The 23,068-nt window shown below is 40.2% G+C and overlaps 1 protein-coding gene across 1 annotated transcript in view; it reads right to left on the bottom strand.

Moving 5' to 3' along the window:
- Positions 1–5,019: 5,019 nt before the first annotated feature.
- The window catches only part of LOC143274624 (GATOR1 complex protein DEPDC5-like), a 200,464-nt gene continuing 182,415 nt past the window's right edge, over positions 5,020–23,068 (bottom strand). The window contains exons 23-24 of the mRNA XM_076578494.1: positions 10,564–10,624; positions 5,020–5,198 (exon numbers count right to left, since the gene is read on the bottom strand). Coding sequence (XP_076434609.1) covers positions 5,020–5,198; positions 10,564–10,624 — 240 coding nt within the window. The remainder of the gene's footprint in view (positions 5,199–10,563; positions 10,625–23,068) is intronic.

Genomic DNA, 23,068 nt, shown 5'->3' on the forward strand with positions numbered 1-23,068 from the left:
AGTGACACCACCACAGTGACACCACCCTTTATACCTCCACAGTGACACCACCCTTTGTACCTCCACAGTGACACCACCCTTTGTACCTCCACAGTGACACCACCCCACCCTTTATACCCCCACAGTGACACCACCACAGTGACACCACCCTTTATACCCCCCATAGTCATACCACCCCACCCTTTATACCCCCAGTGACACCACCACAGTGACACCACCCTTTATACCTCCACAGTGACCCCACCCCTTTATACCCCCACAGTAACACCACCCTTTGTACCTCCACAGTGACACCACCCTTTATACCCCCATAGTGACACCACCCCACCCTTTATACCCCCACAGTGACACCACCACAGTGACACCACCCTTTATACCCCCATAGTCATACCACACCACCCTTATACCCCCAGTGACACACCACAGTGACACCACCCTTTATACCTCCACAGTGACCCCCACCCTTTATACCCCCACAGTGACACCACCCTTTATACCCCACAGTGACACCACCCTTTGTACCTCCACAGTGACACCACCCTTTATACCCCACAGTGACACCAACCCTTTATACCCCCACAGTGACCCCACCCTTTATACCCCCACAGTGACCCCACCCTTTATACCCCACAGTGACCCCACCCTTTATACCCCCACAGTGACACCACCCTTTATACCCCCACAGTGACACACCACTTATACCCCCACAGTGACCCCACCCCTTATACCCCCACAGTGACCCAACCCTTTATACCCCCACAGTGACCCCACCCTTTATACCCCACAGTGACCCCACCTTTAACCCCCACAGTGACCCACCCTTTATACCCCACATTGGACACACCCTTTATACCCCCACAGTGACCCCACCTTTATACCCCCACAGTGACACCCACCCTTGTATACCCCCACAGTGACCACCACCCTTTAACCCCCACAGTGACCCACCTTATACCCCACAGTGCCCCACCCTTATACCCCACAGTGACACACACCCCTTGTATACCCCCACAGTGACACCACCCTTGTAACCCCCACAGTGACCCCACCCTTTATACCCCACAGTGACCCCACCCTTTAACCCCCACAGTGACACCACCCTTTATACCCCACACAGTGACCCACCCTTGTAACCCCCACAGTGACACCACCCTTTAACCTCCACAGTGACTCACCCCTTTAACCCCCACAGTGACACCACCCCCCTTTAACCTCCACAGTGACACCTACCCCTTGTAACCCCACAGTGACACACCCCTTGTAACCCACAGTGACCCACCCCTTGTACCCCCCACACAGTGACATCATCCCCCTTGGTAACCCCACACAATGACATCATCCCCCTTGATAACCCCACACAGTGACATCATCCCACTTGGTAACCACACAGTGACATCATCCCCACTTGGTAACCCACACAGTGACATTACCCCCTTGGTAAACCCCACACAATGACATTATCCCCCTTGGTAACCCCACACAGTGACATCGTCCCAATTGGTAACCCTACACACATGACATCAACCCCCTTGGTAACCCCACACAGTGACATCACCCCCCTTGGTAACCCCACACAGTGACATCACTCCCCCTGGTAACCCCACACAGTGACATCATCCCACTTGGTAACCCCACACAGTGACATCAACCCCCTTGGTAACCCCACACAATGACTATCCCCTTGGTAACCCCACACAGTGACATCACCCCCTTGGTAACCCCACACAGTGACATCATCCCCCTTGGTAACCCCATACAGTGACATCCCCCCTTGGTAACCCCACACAGTGACATCCATCCCCCCTTGGTAACCCCACACAGTGACAACATCCCCCTTGTAACCACACAGTGACATCATCCCCTTGGTAACCCACACAAGTGACATCACCCCCCTTGGTAACCCACACAATGACATTATCCCCCTTGGTAACCCACAACAGTGACATCATCCCCTTGGTAACCCCACACAGTGACATCATCCCCCTCGTAAACCCACACAGTGACATCACCCCCTTGGTACCCCACCAGTTGACATCATCCCCCTTGGTAACCCCACACAGTGACATCACCCCCTTGGTAACCTACACAGTGACATCATCCCCCCTTGGTTAACCCCCACACAGTGACATCACCCTCTTTGGTAACCCCACACAATGGACATTATCCCCCTTGGTAACCCCAAACACGAGTGACATCATCACCCTTGGTAACCCCACACAGTGACATCAACCCCCTTGGTACCCCACACAGAGAATCACCCCCCTTGGTAACCCCACACAGTGACATCATCCCCCTAGGTAACCCACACAGTGACATCACCCCCCTTGGGTAACCACACACAGTGACATCTCCCCCTAGGTAACCCCACACAGTGACATCATCCCCCTAGGTAAACCCACACAGTGACATCACCCCCCTTAGGTAACCCCACACAGTGACATCACCCCCCTAGTAACCCCACACAGTGACATCACCCCCTTAGTAACCCCACACAGTGACATCAACCCCTTGGTAACCCACACAGTGACATCCTCCTCCTTAGTAACCCACACAGTGACATCACCCCCTTTAGTAACCCCACCGTGACATCAACCCCCTTGGTAACCCCACACAGTGACATCCTCCTCCTTAGTAACCCCACACCGTGAAATCATCCCACTTGGTAACCCTACACAGTGACAAAATCCCACTTGAAAAGCCCCACACAATGACATCATCCCCTTGGTAACCCTACACAGTGACATCATCCCACTTTGATAGCCCCATACCTTGACATCATCCCTCGATGGCCCCATACAGTGACATCACCCCCTCCGTACACACAGCTATCATACCCTCCACAGGGGACAGACATACTGATTCCTTACAAATTCTGGGGGAGGTTTGATGCGGGGAACAAAGGTGGCATTCTGCTGGTTCTGGATCTGGTTCTTGGAGGTGTAAAAACTGTGAACAAATAAACCTCGTCCGTCACACCAATACATCTGTATCACACACACGATCACAACTTCAGTTTACACATCCTGTCTCAGTAGTAACACACTTCACTTATTCCTTAGGGGCACCATGAGGAGCAGAGGGCCATTAATATTAAACAACAATCAAAATGTAATCAACAGTTACATATTGTTATTTTCGTTGTACAATATCTACCAATTCACACTGTAATCCTTGATTACAATCTCCGCCTCCTTCTCTGGCAGTCAAGTCAAGCTAACTGTACAATAATTATGTGTCATCATTCAAGATATACATCCACTGCAGTTACTTGGCTGGGGGTCTTGCAATAATAACAGTCAAGTCAATGAACGCAAACTGCTCAATAATTATTGGAACTGGCTTCCAGTTATCTTATTGTGACTTGTTTTATGCAGTGTACTTAGGAACTAACACGTATGTTTCAGTATCGGATCTTTTGTATTTTTCTTGTTCTTTATTTTCATTGCCAGGCAATCTTAAATTTAGTTCATGTATGTAATGATCTTTTTTTTAAACAGCGTGTAGGTCAGTTACTGCCTAAATAGTTTTAATTTTAGGCTCTGGCAGTATAAAAATGTTAATAAATCATCATCGCTTCCAGATGTGATCTGCCCACCTTTTAGGGAGTGACACTGAAGTAAAGATAAGCTGTTATGAAATCTGTCTCCATTCAATGAATCACAGAAAATGTTTGTTGTTAGTTCAGTGACAGACTTCAAATTGTATTAAAAAAAAATAAAAAAAATAAAAAATAATAATGAAACAGGAACAGTGAGGGGGCAGTGAGGAGAGTACTTATGTATATCCAACCAAATCATATTTTGCTCACAGTCAGTAAAAAGAGAGTTTGTTAAAACAAAAATTGTGTGTTGGAATGGGAAAGATTCCAACAAAAGCATCAATTAGCATTTCATTTCATTTGTTTACAATATAATATGGATTATCAAAGTTTCAAGATTTTCTGGCTTGATCATGACAAAAACTCCAAAACTTGTCCAGCACTCCAAACAAAAACTGATTTCTTTTAAAACAGCAATTGACTTAGTGCAATCAGTTAATGTGTAAACTGTGCAATTTGCTCCAAATGATATTTTTGCTCACCATCAAAAAGTGTGCGCTGGAATTTGAAAATACAGCTGAACACTAACCACATCAGGTCATTTTCACTGGTTTTCGAGGTGTGTTCAAAAAGTATCCGACCTTTGTTCATAAAAACTACTTGTATCCAATACAACAAACTTACACTAATCTCCTTCAAAGTAGTCCCCTTGGGCTGCCACACACTTCTCCCAACTGTTCTGCCACTGTTGGAAGCAGCGCTGGAACACCTCTTTTGGATGGTGTGCAGCTGGTCCGTTGCATTTTGCATGATGTCTTCTCTGGACTGAAATCTGGTCCCTTTCAGGAGCATATTTAGCTGTGGGAACAGCCAGAATCACACGAGCCATGTTGGGAGAGTAGGGAGCCTGACAAAGCACAGGTGTGTTGTGTGTGTGCCAGGAAACTCTGTATCAAATGTGAAGAATGGGTGGTGCGTTATCGTGATGGAGCTGCCAATTGCCCGCTGCCCACCGTTTGCGTCGCACAGCATCACAAAGGTGATGCAGAACCTCTTGGTAATACTCCTTGTGATGGTTGTGCTGTGTGGTGTGTACTCGTGATGAACCATGCCACTAGAGTCGAAGAAGACGGTCAGCATGACTCTGACATTGCTGCGGACCTGCCTTGCTTTTTTTTACCTCAGGAATGTTGGATGCTTCCATTGTGATGACTGCAACTTGGTTTCTGGTTGTACCCATAAACCCAGGACTCACTGCCTGTGATCACTGTGTTGAGGAAGTTGGGATCGCTGTTCACAGTCTCCAGAATGTCCTGTGCAATCTCCAAACGGAATTGCTTCTGCTCAATCATTAGCGGCTTTGGTACGAACTTCGCTGAATTCTCCTCAAGCCCAAATCCTACTGCATAATGGAATGAATGGATCCAATACTGATGCCCACCTCGTCTGCAATTCTCTGATCGTGATTCGATGATCCTGCATCACGAGGTCCTCGACTGGTCAATGAAGATCTCATTTCGGGATGCTGAGGGCATACCAGAACGTGCTTCACTCTCCACTGATGTGCAGCCATCTTTGAAGCAGTTGTACCACTCCTTTATCTGTGTGGTGCCGATTGCTTTGTCCCCGAAGGCCTGTTGAATCTTGCGGACCGTTTCCACTTGGAATCACCAAGCTAGACACAAAAATTGATGCAGTAGCGTTGTTCAAGTTTTTCAGTCATTTTGTCAAAACAAAAATCCAACGGCGATCACTTACACTTCCTCACTCGTCAGCGGTCTGCCGTCAACTGACAGCTTCTGCAGGCAGGAAAATTTTACGCATGCGCATTAGGGTCGCCTACATGCGTGCACCAAATCACGCCTCCCTAGCTTCATTTGTTTACGCATGAAAAATTAACCCTTTCGCTGCCAGGAAAATAAGATTTAAGTGAAATCTATTTGCCAGGGTTTTTTCACAAAAAACGGTATAAATTTTCCAAAAATTCTGTGCTCTTGTATTGGAGAAAGACCCATAAAAGTATATATTTTCTGAAAGGTAAATGAATAAAGAATACAAAACTGATGTTTTCCCATTTTATGTATTTTTAGTGACATGCGTTGCTTTGAAATCAGTGTTTTGTTTTTTGTCACATTTTCAACTTGTTCATTACAAACATTAGTCTGTAATTTGCACAAAAATATCATTTTCTAGACAAATGGATATCTGCACACACAAAATCATACTAGAAAAACCACAATATAAAAAAAACTGAAAAAGAAATAGATGCATTGTGACTTCTGCAAGAGATAATATGGATGTGAGGCCACGCCCCCTCAGTCTCCACCCCCCTCCTCTTCACCGGTCTCACACCGTCACTTCATCCAGTTATCATCAGACCGCGTTGGCTGAGTGCCAAGAAAATAGCTCATACGTGTCCTGCTAAAAATATCGGTGACCTGTCGTCTGCTAGAGTTGAACAGCTGGCATCACTCACTGATATTGTATCTTGGCCACTCTCTTGATTGCTCCCTTATTTTCTATCAAATCACCTATAAATGTTCACCACTGTCTTCTCCTTTGAATCTATGCTCCAATTCTTTCTGAGCATCAGCTAAAGAAAGTAATCTTGGTTGATTTAGTTCGCCATGAGCCATGTCTTGAGCACGGAGTCAGTCCGACATTTTGTTGAGCGAGCGAGGAGAGGAAACCAGGCAAAGACTGGGGCCAGTAACCCAACAAAAAAACGTTCAAATAAAGGACTCCCTTATGACGCAGATGGTGTTTCTACTATAATAGAACCCCGAAAGATTCCCCAAGCTAAAGCTACCAGCATTTTTGTCAAGGAACTGAATGCAAAGCAGGGAAAAGTCAGAATATTTCGATGACGAGTTATCTCGTCATTGTGGCAGCGAAGCATACATGCTTGCCATGACGAGTTATCTGTCATCAGGCAGCCTAGGGGTTAAGGTCGGATACTTTTTGAACACACCTTGTACTTATAACTTCCCATTAAACATCTGTATTTTGTGACTTTTAACCTGCTTTCTTTTTTTTCCAAGAGTTTACCGCTTGGATATATTGAAACAAAAATAGCAATAGCATGGTGAATGATTCTCACAGAAAAACAACAACTCTAAATCATGTTCGGCAAGTTCATTTTTGCTTTCTTTTTAACACTGGTGTTTTCTGTGGTGTACGCACATGCTAAGCCCGCTGAGTGATGCTTAATGTTGTGTCACTGAGTGTACATGCACGCACGCATGCAAGTGTGTGAAGAGTGGGGCTGAGTACACTCTCTGTCAGCTGAGAGTTGGACCTGTCTGTGGACTGCTAATTTTTGCATGTGTGTTGTGCATCTCTCTGTGTGTGGTGTGTTGTGTGTGTGCATCTATGTGTTTGTGTGTGTGCATTTGCACACCTGTGTTATTTTGTGCACATGTGTGGGTCCACAAGGGCTACCTGAGCATGGCCCATTTTTTTAAACAAATTGTTTAAATACCATCTACTTTTCTTTCCATTCACTATATTTCAAATATTTACTTATTTGTTTATTTTGTCTGGTTATTTTATTTATGTATATGATTATGATTTACACAAACTAAAGATAGGCTCTCAAGGCCTGACCAGTGATCTGGTTATGCGAGGTCAGGCATCTCATCCTTTTGTTTTTTTCCCCCTAGTAAATGTGTAGTATATGTGGATCTGTCCGCATGTTGTGACATCTCATTGAAGGTGAAACTGAAACTGCAATGAACATTGTCAGTGGTGTAGTTAACGTCATTTTGCATGTCTGTCCACAGTTTTCTTTTTCTTTTAACTGCAACAAGAAATGTCAAGCAGGTCCTGAGGTGAAATGAAATAAGATGCTCACAATCCATAAATATTGTTAAATCCACAAGATGTACACACTTACAACTGAATTTTTTTTTCTTTTCTTTTTTCTATTTTTCAGCCAATCTGGTGTTAGCAAACTTTACAGAGAAACAGAATTTGTTCAAGTTTAGCACAGACACACTCACACATACAAGCATATATAAACAGACACCCAAAAGAAGGTTATTACATGGACTCACTCTGTTTACACACATGAGCCAAAAGAAAAGTGGAAGACTGCACAACTGACCTGTGATTCATCCAGTGGGGAATGTTGTAGTCATCACACAACCTCTACAGAGCTCTTTACATTCCTGCTGTGGAACTGTCACAACAAAACAACAGTTTCAAGACCCTCTGGCAGGTGTGATCACTGTACACTGATCATTAACTTAGTCAGGATCAAGCCTGAATGTGTGTGCATAGTGTAATGTATACACCCATGCTTGATTCTGACCAAATAAGACACCTGCTGTATTATTCTGCATAATGTTCATTCTTTAATTTACATCTTTTCACTTTAGAGTGATATTGGAAGTGACATATGAGTGGTTAAAGGGGGAAATACTAAGAAAGGATGAACTAGAACAATGGACTCCTGAACAATCCATAAATATCTGTGTAACAGCAATCAACAATATGAACAACAATGGGGGGTGGGGGGGGGGGGAATATATAATAATGGTTTGTGTTATCTGTCTACCACATACACAATAAACATTTTTGCTAAATTTTGTTTAAAAGCATTAAGTCTTATGCAAGACACCAGAGAGGTTATCAGTATATGAATTTCAGACAAAGGTTTACATATCAAGTATAATATTAATTTACATTCAGAAGTTACAAGAATATACTGTTCTGAATATCAATCATTCCACATCAAGAATTATATTGGTAGAAAAATAAATATTCATTCAAACATTATTCTTGTGATACTAATGATGCACAATTTACAATGAAATTGTATTAATGGCAGAATCTAATATCTGTTCACACATCAATTTGGGCTCACGTCAAATCTTAAGCAGAAAAATGGGTATTCATTCACATATTAATTTTAATGCTTTGTTTAATGTAACATATCAACAATCATTCATTCATACCTTGATTCTATATGATACAGATCTTAATCTTGAATAATATGTATGTATGAATGGTGCCCATTTCTGCACATATTTGTTATATTCCATATATATTTTTAAAACATACTTCTCAATTTCATATGCCTTTTTTAAGATCTTTTATGAACATTTGTATTGTTGGATTTATTTTACTGATTCTACATTTGTATGTAAAGACACATGGCTGAGATCAAGTCTATCACAGTTTGGACATTTTTTTTTCAAGTTTTGTACAAACTCTGTAAAAACACTTGTACATGATTATTAATTAAAAATCTTCCATTTTCATTGCAAGGCCTTCTACATAATAAACATTTTTTTTCTAACCCGTCTCCAAAATACAAAACTTTGCCACCAATCTTAAATTTGTTATAAAAAACACAGTGGTTCCATCAAAAATGTCTTGTTCCTCATGAACATCCATGGTGTAAAAAATTCTGAATAACTGCAAAATTCCTCTTTCCAAAAAGGGTTTTACAATAGCCCTCACACTTTTAAGTGCTATTGGGCCATATTCCTGTGATATTCCCAACCTCTGGTCATTCTTACTAATATATTTTTCCATTTAGGACTAAATGACTGATTCCAGCATTTTTTCAGTAATATGAGTTTCAGGGATTTTAGAAACGATGGAATGTATGGAATATTTACACCCATTTTGAATACTACGCACTGCTATTGAACTTTTAACTTTAATCTCTTTTTTTGTCGTATACAAAATCAAAACACATCCTTTGCAATTTTTAATACAGTCATCTGGTGAGTTTGGAAGCATAATCCATAAGGATTGAAGAATAGCTACTCTTCCTAGTGCTGTCACAGATCGTTTCATCCATACATTAATAGCTTTTTCGTCTTGTTGAATTTGTCTGTTATATCTATTCTGCCTTTTTACGTAGGTCATTAGTCAACCACAGCCCTAAGGTCCCGGGTTCGAATCTCGTGATGGCATCTGGTGGATAAAGGGTAGAGATCTCCCAGGTCAACCATATGTGCAGACCTGCTAGTGCCTGAACCCCCTTTGTGTGTATACGCATGTAGATCAATATGCACATCTAAGATCCTGTAATCCATGTCAGCTTTCAGTGGTATGGAAACAAGAACATACCCAGCATGCACACCCCAAAAACTGAGTATGGCTGCCTACATGGCGGGGTAAATAAACAAACGGTCAAATGTTACATGTCTGTCTGAGTGCGTGCCTGAAATCTGACTGACACAGGAAACGAATGATGAGTGCCCAACAGCAGCTATCAGTCAGCTCTACCCTGGCAGGCAGCCTATTGTGCAAATGACCCCATGTTTGTAAAGCACTTAGAGCTTGGTCTCTGACCGAGGATAAGTGCTATATAATCATCCCTATCATTCATTCATAATCATTCATATATATATATACATATATATATGTGTGTGTGTGTGTGTGTGTGTGTGTGTGTGTGTGTATGTGTGTAAATGGATTTGTGAATGTTTTCCATCCTACACACCCCACCAACACCCTATTTAGATAATTTGAAACTAAGTTTATCTTTAAAGGTAGATTCTCTATAAACCAATATATTTGTCCCAATGTTCATGTTTTTACTGTTAGTATGAAAATACAATGAACTTAATTATCATGATAGTGATTATGCGATATTCTTATTTCTCTTCCTCGAAAATCCTTTCCCCCACCACCTCCCTCACCATGGTCATGTGAGTGAGTGGTTTTTGCAATGTATTCTCATGATGAAATGACTATCATTTTCATTTGATCATTTCTTAAAATAGCTTTAAACTATTCATCCCTTTTAAGATTATGACAAGCCTGAAAGAAAATTTCTGTACACTATGTGTTTCATACATTCACTGACTGAATGATAATTGTAAATCGTTTAGAGCAAAGTCATTTGATAAGACACAAATAAATCAATCTATTAAAATGATATTTGTTTGTAACTCTACACATTCTTCCACATTTTTGCTAAAAGTCCAGATTGCACAGGGCCATATAGCTCCAAACTCTTTGACACATACTTGCGTGTCATCTGTGTTGCTATGGTAATAGCTGACCTTGAAAGTGGCACAGCGTGAAGTGGCTGTTCCCCCATACAAACCAGGTCACTGCCCACACCTGTTTCAGTCAGAATCACAATCAATTTTAACGTCAAATAAACCTTAAAGGTATATAAGACACGCTTGCAAAGTTACATATACCCACACACAAAAAGTTAGACAATGAAATACAGAACAAGAGATTGTTTTTGACAGCAGTTATTGATACATCTTCCAAACATTCCCACAAATTTGTCTTCCATTATCAGCTGACTGGGTTTGATGATATTTAGAAGGTACTTTTGAATTTTGTGTATGAATTCTGCTCTAATTTCTTTGTATAATCATAGTCATCTAAGAAATGATACTCATCCTCAATTGTCTGACATTGTAAAAATAGTCCCATTTCTTTTGGGATGTTAAATATCTACCTCTTTCTATTGCTATATCATGACACAATATTCTTAATTAGCATAATGATGTTTTTGATGATAATTAAGATATTCTTCAAGTAAAAAAGGTTTGGTTCTGTAATCACGAGTAATTGACTCACTTGTGTAAACAAAGTGAGTCGTTATAACCTGGTGTTCGGTGGTCTCTGTGTGTGTGTGTGTGTGTGTGTCTGTGTCTGTGTGTGTAATATGTCTGTGTGACCGTGGTAAACTTAACACTGCCATTTTCTCTGGAAATACTTTGACTGCCAATACCAAATTTGGCTTAAACATTGCAGGAAAAAAATCTTCTCCATCATACCAATAACAGCTTGTAAGTCTCCTGAATTATGGTGTATTTCCGGATCATGAACGGTTTATTTTGATGAGGCTGATCCGGATTAAAAAAACGCCATTACCTTAACCCAGTTGCCAGAATGCTTGATAAGAAGAAGACAGGACCTCGTTTTCTTTGTTTGCAATTACAATAAAAGAAATACAAATTCTGGACAGAACACATACGTTACACTATACCATCATATCATACTGCATATGAATATTCTAAATCGAAAACTGAATCAACTGGAATGAACATAAAAGAAAAACTGAATCGAACGTTTCTTCGGTCACTAAGCCTGTAGTTTGACTGGTTTGTTCAGATCAATAGATGTCGGCATCTTCTTTACGGCCGAATTAAAAGAATTTCCCTTTAAATAATCAAACTATGTCAAGAAAACATGACCCTTAAATGCTGTTATTACCTCAAATATAATAATGTTTATATCGCATTAAAAAAAGGCCCATAGCTTTAAATATTAAATATGGGTCAAATGACGTCAGCGTGGCGTTGTGTTGGGAATCAGACTGCTTAATTTCCGAACAGAACATTTGTGATCCTGCTAACTGGCAGACTTTTTATTTTTTAATTTTTTTTTATTTAAAAAAAAAACAACTTTTTCTAAAGCTTACTGATATATAAACAGGACCCAATCTAACGATTTCTCCCTTTTAATCATGATTCCTTTACTGGATACAGCGCGTGTAGCAACTAAGTCTTGAAAGCCTTGCCTCTCTTGTTTTATTATAAAATAATAATTCTTAATCATTTTCAGATTTGTTTCTCTTTCAGTATAAAATATATCCATATTCTAGTTTATTCATTATAATGTGATTAAGTCTGAGAATACTGAATGTGGACTGGTTATTCCAAACATGTCCTGAACCAATATTTTGTAATATAATTCTAACAAAGTTAATCCATGTTCGCTGTTTTGTTTCCTCTGTAAGCATGTCATCATACACATTTTTGATGCACAAATTGCTCGTGCCTGTGTTATGTGAAACCAAAATTTCATTATTTGACTAATCACTTTTAAAGTTAAGGGGTATTTACCTACTTCACCGAGTATTGCTCAATTTGTAGTCTTTTTTTGTGGACTTTCAGTGTTTGTTTAAAAAGCTTAAATGAACATGCTCATGTGGAAATTTGTCTCATGAGACAATGGTTATACAGGTAAAGGTATCATCTGCTTTTTCACAAGTAGGGAACCATATTTCTGCCCCATACGTTAGTACAGGTGAAACAAAACTATTAAATAATTTTGATATTATATGCATGCGTATGTTTCATTCTTGAAAGTTCTTTTAAGAATATGAATGCTTATATCCTTTTTTTCTGCCAGGTGTTCTGTAGCCTTTTCAAATTCGCCTGATTCATGGAATATTATTTCCAGACATTTATGCTTTTCAGTGTTTCTATCACTTCTGTTCCACGTTTAAATTATTTAAAATTTAAAATATTTGAGCTCATATTTCTGATCTCAAAAATATTACTACTTTTGTTTTGTCTCTATTGATTTGACCACCCCATTGTTTACAATATAGTGTAACCTAGTTTAGAATTACCTGTAGGCCATGTTTATTTTTTGAAAGTAGTACAAAGTCATCAGCATATAAAAGACAAGAGATACTTTAATTTTGAGACAGACTAACTGTTGGTGAATTGATATCTGGAAGCCAATTAACAATATCATTTCTAAATATACAGAATAATGTGGGACCAGTGTATTTCCCGAAGTACACCTCTTCGAATTTGCAGGGGTGAATCCGACATTTGTTTGTGTATACTTTTTATAAAATTGAAGCACATCCTCCTATAATATCAACCAATATAAACACATTATCCACCATACTTTCAGTATAAAAAAAAAGAAGATAGAAAATGGAAAAAGAAAAGTATGGGGAAAACGGGGGGAGGAAATTCCAAAATTTTTCTTGTTTTCATATTTTACATGTCCTTAAAACCCGCAACTGCTTGTTTTTACTGTACCTTTTTCCTTTACCTTTTGTGTGTGTGTGTGTGTTGTGTGTGTGTTCTTTTTGTGGCCCGTTCTTTTTTTGTCTGTGAGTGTGTGGGCACTGTGCAGTACGTGTGTGTTCGGTTCAAAAGATTTTAATCATCTTTTTTATTTTTGTTATGTAATTTTGAAAATGCATATACAAGGTTGTGGCAGTGTGAAGGGTAGACGAGATGGTTTACATTAAAAAAAGAAAAAAAAAAAAAAAGGGAAAAGGCTGGAGAAGGAGAGGCTTGATTTTAAAAAATAGAATGTGTATTTGTAAGATATACGTATTCCAGTCTACTGTCAATCTAGAGTAATAAAGTTATCTCGTTTGTGTATAACTCCTGCTTCTCCCTGCCTCAATTGGTACGACATGCTGTAGTGTCATACTGCTGCATAGCCCGGATGCACATGTTTATTGCAAAATTACTGAAATTTTTTATGTATGGGTCTTTGGTTGTTTTTGCATAAAAATTAACTAGCATTCTTAGTGCAACCAATACTTCTCTTTTTTTTAACCACGAATGTTTGCACAACCACAGTACAGCGTTCTATTGAGCATACCACAATCAATGGTTTTTCTGTTTGGTTATGAACGTCAGCTCTCGGTCCACTTCAAAACCCCTGGGGCCCGGTGTGAATCACAACCGATACCTTCCCGTACGGTCAAAGTTGCGGTCTATGTATAATTCTCAAACATGGAACACAAATAGTCACACAAAGCAACTCTGAGTGTTCACAATTCTTCAATCTTGCTTTGTCCACAAACATTCTGAAGAACCATAATAAAATCTGGAACAATCACTAAATCACCTTGCCTGCATGCACTGTGATTTAATTCTTGCTTCACCAAAGAATGAAACAGATATATGTGTACTATATGCAGGTGGCGGCAAGTGAAAATTTAAATATTTATACAATGACTGAAATGTGTTTTTGGCAAACAACATGACAATATAAGAAAAACAAAAAAAAGTAAGTGAATATCTTGATTGGTTCTGAAGAATTCCAATTTTTAAAGATGTGACGATGTGTACATGCTGTTAGTACTTAATATTTCACATTTATATTATACGTCCATGAGGGTACTGTAATGAAAACTCATATACTTTAAAAACCATATGATAATGGCATATTGCACAAGAAAACACTAACAAATTCAGCAGCAAAGAAACTGGAAAAATGTCTGTCAAAGTAGGAGGAAATAGAAAATCTGCACAGAATAGCAACTTTGAAGGTCTAACAGCACTGAAACGAATAGACAGTTGCATTTCATAATAAAATATCTTGCAGAATACATCACAGAAAGTGCACTGAATTTTTTTCAGACAGGATAGTTGACTGAATTTTAAGTATCAAGTCTCAAAATTTGAAAAATCTTCAATTTGACCAGCGAAAAAAAGACTGTTTATTGGGGTAGCATGCTGCAAAGATGAATATTTCAGTAACTGTCACAAGTAGGACCATGAAATTTGTGAGTGTATTAAGTGAAAGCCAGCTTTCAAAATAAATAAAATCACCTTAAAACTTCCTCTAAAGTTGGCAGAAAAGGAATGAAAACCTGATTTTCCATTAAAAAAGGGTGCATGCTGTGGATGAGACTTTTTCAAAATTTTTGTTTTTGAAAAAAATATTGAAGTTACAGCCACAATAAGTTACCAGTGTTCTAGGCTGATCACTTCTGCAAAATTACTACAAATTTATAAAACGAATGCAACTTAAAAAGCATTATACAGAATGGGTAGGTGAGGGGGCATTCCACAACAAAGGTTCCCGGAGGGAGCAAATATTACTTAAGTTGCTAGCAAAAATGACAGATATTGAATCTGTTTTCTTCAGCTCTCTAGCTTTTTCTTCCATCATGAACCCAGTCATGCATTTCATTGTAGAAAAAACACATAAATAGAAAATAAAAGGTGGATGATGCATCTTTATTTCTTCACAAAATGGCATTCACAAGAGAAATGCACACCAAAAAATCTCTCATTTTTTGGCACTCATAGGTTCCTGGAAATCAGCAATAACATGCTGCCGCTACCTGAGCTGTTCATACGGCCTTTTTGGATCATGGAATAGGTCTTGCAAACCCGCCATGAGCAGCTGTTTCTGCAACATTTTAGATACACAGATCAGCTCATAAGAAAGAAACAATGTTATGTTCAATTTAAAACTTAAAACCAAAAACAGAGCTCTCAGTTTAATATATGTTTAGCCCTTTTGTCAGTTTCTGAGTGTTTGAGTGGGAGAAAACACTGTGATAACAGAATTATAAAATAGCATACTAACAGGTAGATTAATTCAACAGCAACACAAAATTCACTGCACTGAACTAAAATGGCCGCATTTACCTTTCACACAATAACTAAAGATTGCAGCAACAACTTATGCTTTGACAACTGAGGCTGAATTTGGGGGGGTCTGTCCTTTCCAGTTGCTGGCAAGAGCTTTGCCATCTACATGTACTGTTCATCTTATGGATGCCCTCTGTTGCATGCGATTATTTACTCAGATATTTCCACTTCAGGGTGCTACATTTCCATGACTGAGATGAAAGTATTACTTAATGTCTTATGTATATATGATTACTTAATTGAATATTTTTTTGTTAATATTCACATCATACTTAGATTTTATTCTTTGAATTTAATTTTGTGTACTCCCCTTTTATTTGTGTGTGTATGGAGAATGCATGTCTTATATATATATATATATCAAAGTGAATATTTCATTCAGGGTATTTTGCATTTTATCATTTCATGAAATATTGTTTACTTCCCTTTGTTTTGTTTCATGCAGTCTAGAGCACAGCATATCATGGGTTACATACCCCCCCCCTCCACCCCCCCCCAACACACACACAATTATACTCTCTTAAATTGGCTGGATTCCTGTAGTGTTAAAAAGTTTGACTGAACCTGATGTACAACTTTGGCTATGGGTGTTATTGTACTGATTTTCTTTTTACTAATTTAGTTTTTAAAAATTTGGGTGTTTAAATTTTTGAAGAAACAGGATGTTGACTGCACTGTTCAAATTAATCATATATCTTTTCATTTTAAACACTTTTTCATACTCAGACATACACAACTCACAAGCATACATTGCAAATGCAAACTTGCTCGCTCTCTCTCTCTCTCTGTCTCATACACACACACACACACACTCCCACTGACAGGAAAAAAAATGGGGAAGGGGGTGACTGGAGGGAGGAGGTGGTGGGTTATATCACTGTCAGCAGTCAGGGCCCCAGCAAGTGGTCAGTGATTTGGCCAATGCCAAGGTTGCCACAACCATTGACAACCCCCCCCCTCTCCTTAGGCCCGTCGCCCACGGGCGTCAGCGACAGCCGTGCATCAGTTTTTGATGCCTCGCTACAACTGTCCCCGCCGACGCCTGTAATTGTAGCGAGGCGTGTCGCTCGCACACGCGTGACAATCTCCCCGGGCATCACGCTTCACGCTCCATATTTGGAAAGTCACGTGCTGTCAGAGTCGCACTGACGATAATTTTATTGTTGATACTGAAGAGGAAATTATGGTTGACTGTTGCCATGAAAATACCCCCCACTTTTTCCGAGCAAGAAAACAAAAAACTTCGTTTTTTGTTGTTGTTTTTGATGATTTTTGTTGTTATTTTTTTTACATTTGAAAGGGGCTAATATTTAGATATAACATGTTTTTGCTGTTTTATACTGTTTTTTTCTTTATTTTTTTTGACGTTTTTTTCAAACACATCACCACGTTTCCTTGAATTTTTTTCATCGCACCCCCCTGTCCAGTATATCTGTTTATTAGTTATTATTCAGTCACTTTTCCATGCATGATTTTGATATTCATTGCAAAATCAATCATTGATCAATCATTCAGTCACTCACCAGTCACTATTTTAATTGTTACATCAATCAAATGATCTCTCATCTGTTAACTGTCTCAAACAATGTAATGAAATAAAATCTGTGTTGTTTAGCATGCCATTTTGTTTGGTCTATTCATTCATGCAATTAAAATAAACTGAATAAATTTATCATAATTCATACTTATATATTCATTTATATGTATTCGCTGATTTCTTTTTTTTTTCACTTCTGTATAAGTCATCAACTTTTGATTTATAAACATGAAACTGCTTTTTATTCATTATTTCATTTTATTTTTTTACTACTAAATTGCTGACCGGGTTTTAATTTTATCACTATTTTGCTTCTTGCCATCCAGTTTTCAACTGACCCTTTCCTTCAGTGAATATATTCTGCATTGTATTTGTTTATCTAATATTGTACTATTAAATTATACAGGTCTATCTGTCCAAACTGTCTGTCTGTCCTTATAATTTGTTTAATGATTCATGCGTTTACTTCTTAATTTACTTGTACTTAATCATTCATTCCAAAATTTGACATGACAAGATGAACTATAACAATTAACTCTTGACTGTTTGTTCACTTATTTTCATCTTTCTTTTTAAACTCATTTATTTATTTTAAGATTCTTTTCCTATCACACTAGAAATAACAAAACATTAACATGGTATGCAAAAGACACTTGGCTACAGTATTTTTTCTGTCTTGGTGACCAGACACAGCCATAGTGTGCAGAATCACAAATAAACAAATCTAGTTTTAAACACACACACACACACTTTTATATATATAATATATAGAGAGAGAGAGAGAGAGAGAGAGAGACAGAGACGAGACAGAGACACGAGAGAGACACAGAGAGTTGGGGTGGACTGATCTTTGACTGGAGTGTGAGAGAGAATATGTGGACTATATTTATATATATATATATATATAATATATATATATTATGTGTGTGTGTGTGGGGTGTGTGGTGTGTGTGTGTGTCCGTGTCCTCTATGTGTTGATGTTTACAATCAATACAAAAAGTGTATATATCCCTTAAAATAAAGAAAATGTAATAATTTATTTAAGAAGAATTTTACTTTGGGAAACCCAAACCTGGTTGTTGCATCTTTCATTTGCATCAGTGTTGATGTGTAAATCCTGTACAGCAATTTTGACAGTCTTTTCTTCTCCATATCAGTTGCACAGCTTCATAAAATAAACTGTGCCTGTTATAACTGCAGATACAATCAGATTCCAACATTTTTCAATTCCAAACAAAATGAGTGTGGTTTGTGTGTGTGTGTGTGTGTGTGTGTGGTGTGTGTGGGGTTTTGTGTGTCTGTGTGTGTTTGTGTTCCTGTAGTGTTTGTGTGACTGTGAGTGTTTAGTATTTTTGTGTGTGGGGGTGGGTGTGGGGTGGTGTGGGTGTGTGTGTGTGTTCAGTAGTGTTTGTGTGAGTGTCAGTAGTATTTTTGTGTGTGGGGAGGTGTGGTGTGGTGTGGTGGTGGTGTGTGGGGTGTGTGTGTGTGCGCTTGCACATAATGTGTGGGTGAAAATAAAGTAGAAGTGTGTATTTCTCAAAAAAATATTTGGAAATCCAGTCATCCTTACAATTTCAGGTTGTTGCATCTTTCATTACATTAGTGTTGATGTGGGGAGAATCCTGGGACATGCAATTGTGACAGTTCTTTTCTTCTCCCCATCAGTGGCCCCAGTTCATACCAATAAACTGTGCCTGATATAAATGGTGGATAGTGAGGTCTGGTGCTGGACGTTCCCCCCTCACTCAAGGAAAGTGATGTGTCACTCGATAAACCCTCCTTTCCAGGTTTAAGTGATCGCCGCATAGCCACTGCCTGGGTTTCCAGACAGTAAGGTATTGCAAAAGGGCCCCTCCTGCATTATTTTGTCCACGAAACAACGCCTTCCCGTGCGTCCATGTCTTCACTAAGCTTGCTGTGCATGGCGCGGACCGAGTAAAAACCGGCGGTATAACTGGTAGGAGACTTGGAGAGGAGATTGGCGCCACCAAGGGAAAAACCTAAGCCCCCAGAAAAAACATGAAGGGCACAAAACCCTAGCCAGCAAAATGCCGGATCGGTCGAGGCCCGGATCAACAACGACCGCGCTTACCACTGGCTTTCCCCAGGGTGGAAGTGTAAAGTCAGCTACTGGAGCGAAAGAATTATTAAGTTGCCACAAGAAAAGTCATCATTGGAACATGGAACGTCCGCACGCTATATCAATGCGGCAAAGTGAAAGAACTTGAGCATGAACTAAAACGTTACCAAAGGGCATTGTGGGGTTATCAGAAGTACGATGGACGGGTTGGGGAGAGATTATGACGGATGACGGAACAAAGATGTGGTATTTGTGGTGAAGATTCTCGACATGAACATGGCGTAGGTTTCATCGTACGCAAAGAAGTCATTGGATGCATCATGAGCTGCACTCCAGTTTACCAGCCGTGTCATCAGTATTCGAGTGTCAGCTAAACCGAATAACTCACATCATCCAAGTATATGCACCAAAAACTGGGCCATGAAGACCAGGATGTCGAAGAATTTTACGAAAAAATAGAAGACAAACCCTCAAGAAGGCCCCCAAAAAAGACTCATCATTGTTCAGGGGGGGCTCAATGCCAAAATCGGCTCAGATGCCTACAACGACTGGGCTGGAACAGTGGGCCCGTATGGCACAGGAGACACCAACGACAGGGGATTTCGCCTTCTGGAGTTTGCGTGCAGTCAAAGGCTCACCATCGCTAACACTCTTTACCCTCACAAGCTGTCAAGAAGAACAACCTGGCATGCACCGAACGGGAGAACTCACAACCAGATTGACTTTGTCCTCACCCGCGCGGTTTCAAATCAAGCATCAACAGAGCAAAGACGAGGACTTACCCCGGGGCTGACATAGGCAGTGATTTATGACCTTGTGCTGCTCACAATGAAGATGAAGCTGAAAAAAAACACCCAAGCGGTGCAACCCCGTATCAAGTTTGATCTGGAGAAGCTTAAAGACCCGAGATTGAAGAGGTCTTCCAAGCTCAGCTCGGGGACGGTTTGCGGCACTCAGCCCTTTTGGATAACAACACAACGACCTCACCAACACCTTCAATGAGGCAGTCCGTGAAACAGCTGAAAGGTACTGGGGCGACAGAGGAAGAAAACACCAGCCATGGATCTCTAACACATCCTTTACCCCGTGTGATAAGAGAAGATCCCTGAAGAAAAACGAAAAACACTAGCCCAACCGAAGCCGCACAGTATCGTGAAACCAATAACTTGTGAGAAAAAAGATGGAAGAAGCCAAAGAAAAATGGGGTCAACGACCAGTGTGAGAAGATCGAAAAAGGAATGGAAGGAGGAAACAGCAAATTTGCCAATGCCACACTGAAGAACTCACCAAGACGCAGCAGAACAAATCGTCTGTCATTGAGGATACCTCAGGCGAACTACTGACAGAAAGCTCCGCTGTTCTGAACAGATGGACACAATACTGTCAAGAATTATACAACTATCCCATACAACCAGATGACGTTTGATTGACAGAGACATAACACCATCAGGGGAAACCCTTTACCCCTGCCAGTGTTGAGGAAGAAGTGGAAGAAGCTGGTACGCAGTCTACCAGCAGGAAAGTCACCTGGAGCAGACAACATTCCGGCAGAGCTGCTCAAACACGGGGGGAATGAGCTGGTCACAATTGTAACAGCAATCTGTCAAAAGATCTGGGAGACAAAACGTGGCCCTCAGAATGGACTCGGTCGCTCATCATCCCCATACCAAAAAAGGGGAATCTCCGCCAATGCCAGAATTACAGGACAATCAGTCTTATTAGCCACCGAGCAAAATCATGCTTCGAGTCATTCTAAACCGACTCAAGAAAGAGGGTGAAGAACACCTGCAGAGGAACAAGCCGGATTCAGAGCAGGCAGAAGCACAGTAGAACAGATCTTCACCTGCCGATTACTGATGGAAAAACACCCTGCAACATCAAAGAGACCTGTTCCACAACTTCATAGACTTCAAGAAAGCCTTTGACAGGTGTGGCATGATGGACGTGGCAGGTACTCAGACAGTTTGGCATTGAGGAGGTCTCACCCAAGTCATTCAGGCGCTGTACAAGACATCCAGCAGCGCAGTCCTCCTCAACAACCAAATCGGGAATATACTTTAAGACCACAGTCGGTGTCCGTCAGGGTTGCCTGCTTTTCCCCCGTACTATTCAACCTTTTCCTAGAAAACATCAGCGCGAAACCCTCCATGACTTCCACTCTAAACCCCTCCATAGGAGGAAGAATCATCAAAAACTTGAGATTCGCAGATGACAAAAGATCTACTAGGAGGCAGCAACAAAGAACTAAAAAGACCTCACCAAAGAACAGAAGGAAGAGCAGGTGCATACGGAATGGAAAATGAGCACCGAGAAAAGCAAAGTGTTGGTAAACAGCTCAACCAACACCCAAGCTCAAATCTCATGAACGGGTAACAACTTGAAGAAGTGGATGCTTTCAAATATCTCGGCACCACCCTCACAAACGACGGTCCCCTCAACAACTGAAATAAAGATTAGGATAAACGATCGCAACATCAGCAATGGCAAGCTCAGCAAGATCTGGAAGAGCAGAGAGATCAGCTTTCCAACAAAAATCAAACGTACCGACCCTGGTGCATCCATACTGCTTTTATGGATGTGAAAGTTGGACTTTAACAGCAGAGACTACTAGGAAAGTCCAGACGTTTGAGACAAAATGCTTCAGACGACTGCTTGGAATCTCATGGAAGGACAGAAAGACCAATGACTTTGTCAAGAGCCAAATAACTAGCTAGTGGTCCACTGGAACCACTCTTAGCAGTGGTCAAAAGGAGGAAGCTGTCATGGTTCGGGGAGTGACACGCCACAATTCACTGCAAAAGACAGTTCTACAGGAACGCTAGAGGGTGGTAGGCGAAAAGGAGGCAAGCTAAATGCTGGATGGACAACATCAAAGGGAAAGGACCAATATGGATAGCGCTACGCTGAACGACAGGCAGAAGATAGAACCGGGTGGCGTCGTCTGACTATGGAATCGTCCTCATGTCTCCTCTACGCCCATCCCGGGCAGGAGAATGAATGGAATGGAATGGATATAACTGCAGATGCAATCAGATTCCAACATTTTTCAGTTCCCAAAATATGATTGAAAAGGAAGAAAAAATTATAACTGCATTCAGACCCTGAAGGAGAAATCAATTAATCAAGCATATATTGTGTTGAACTAAAAAGTTTCTCCAATATGAAGTAACACAAGTTACAACTAAACTGAAAACATCAAAACACACTGATACTAATCAACGGTGTGTAAAGTTATCAAACAGTGTTATAAAAAAAACAACCCACTGATATACATATGACAAGTCATTTGGCAAACACTGTAAGAACAAACTGCTGGCTAATGTTTATTTCAGGTGAAGGTAGGGGGCTGAAGGTGAAATCAGGTAAGTCTTTGATTGCACTCAGACCTATTATGGGTGAAAGCTATGTCAAAAGACAATCAAATTAGAACTATGACACGAAGTGAAGTTAAAATGCTATCTGAAATCAGTTGTTTACCAAACACTAATCATACTGTTAATATTTGTTATTTGTATGAGAAAATAGTCACACTTAGCTACAGTCAGCATAAATCCCATAATATTTGTATTCTGTCCGGTTACAAACATTTTAGTTAGGTTGCTGCCAACATTTGTAAATAGTATGAGAAAATAGCTCCACATAATAAATAATGCTGCATTCAGTATTTGTTTCACTTGGGGGAAAATAAATTGAAAATCACACTAACCTGCAGTCAGTTTACCACATGCAATCGTTTACCACATGTTATATCTCACACTTTGTTTTACTCAGCTTAACATATG

This window comes from Babylonia areolata, chromosome 29 (genome assembly GCF_041734735.1).
Source record: "Babylonia areolata isolate BAREFJ2019XMU chromosome 29, ASM4173473v1, whole genome shotgun sequence".
NCBI classification, from domain to species: domain Eukaryota; kingdom Metazoa; phylum Mollusca; class Gastropoda; order Neogastropoda; family Buccinidae; genus Babylonia; species Babylonia areolata.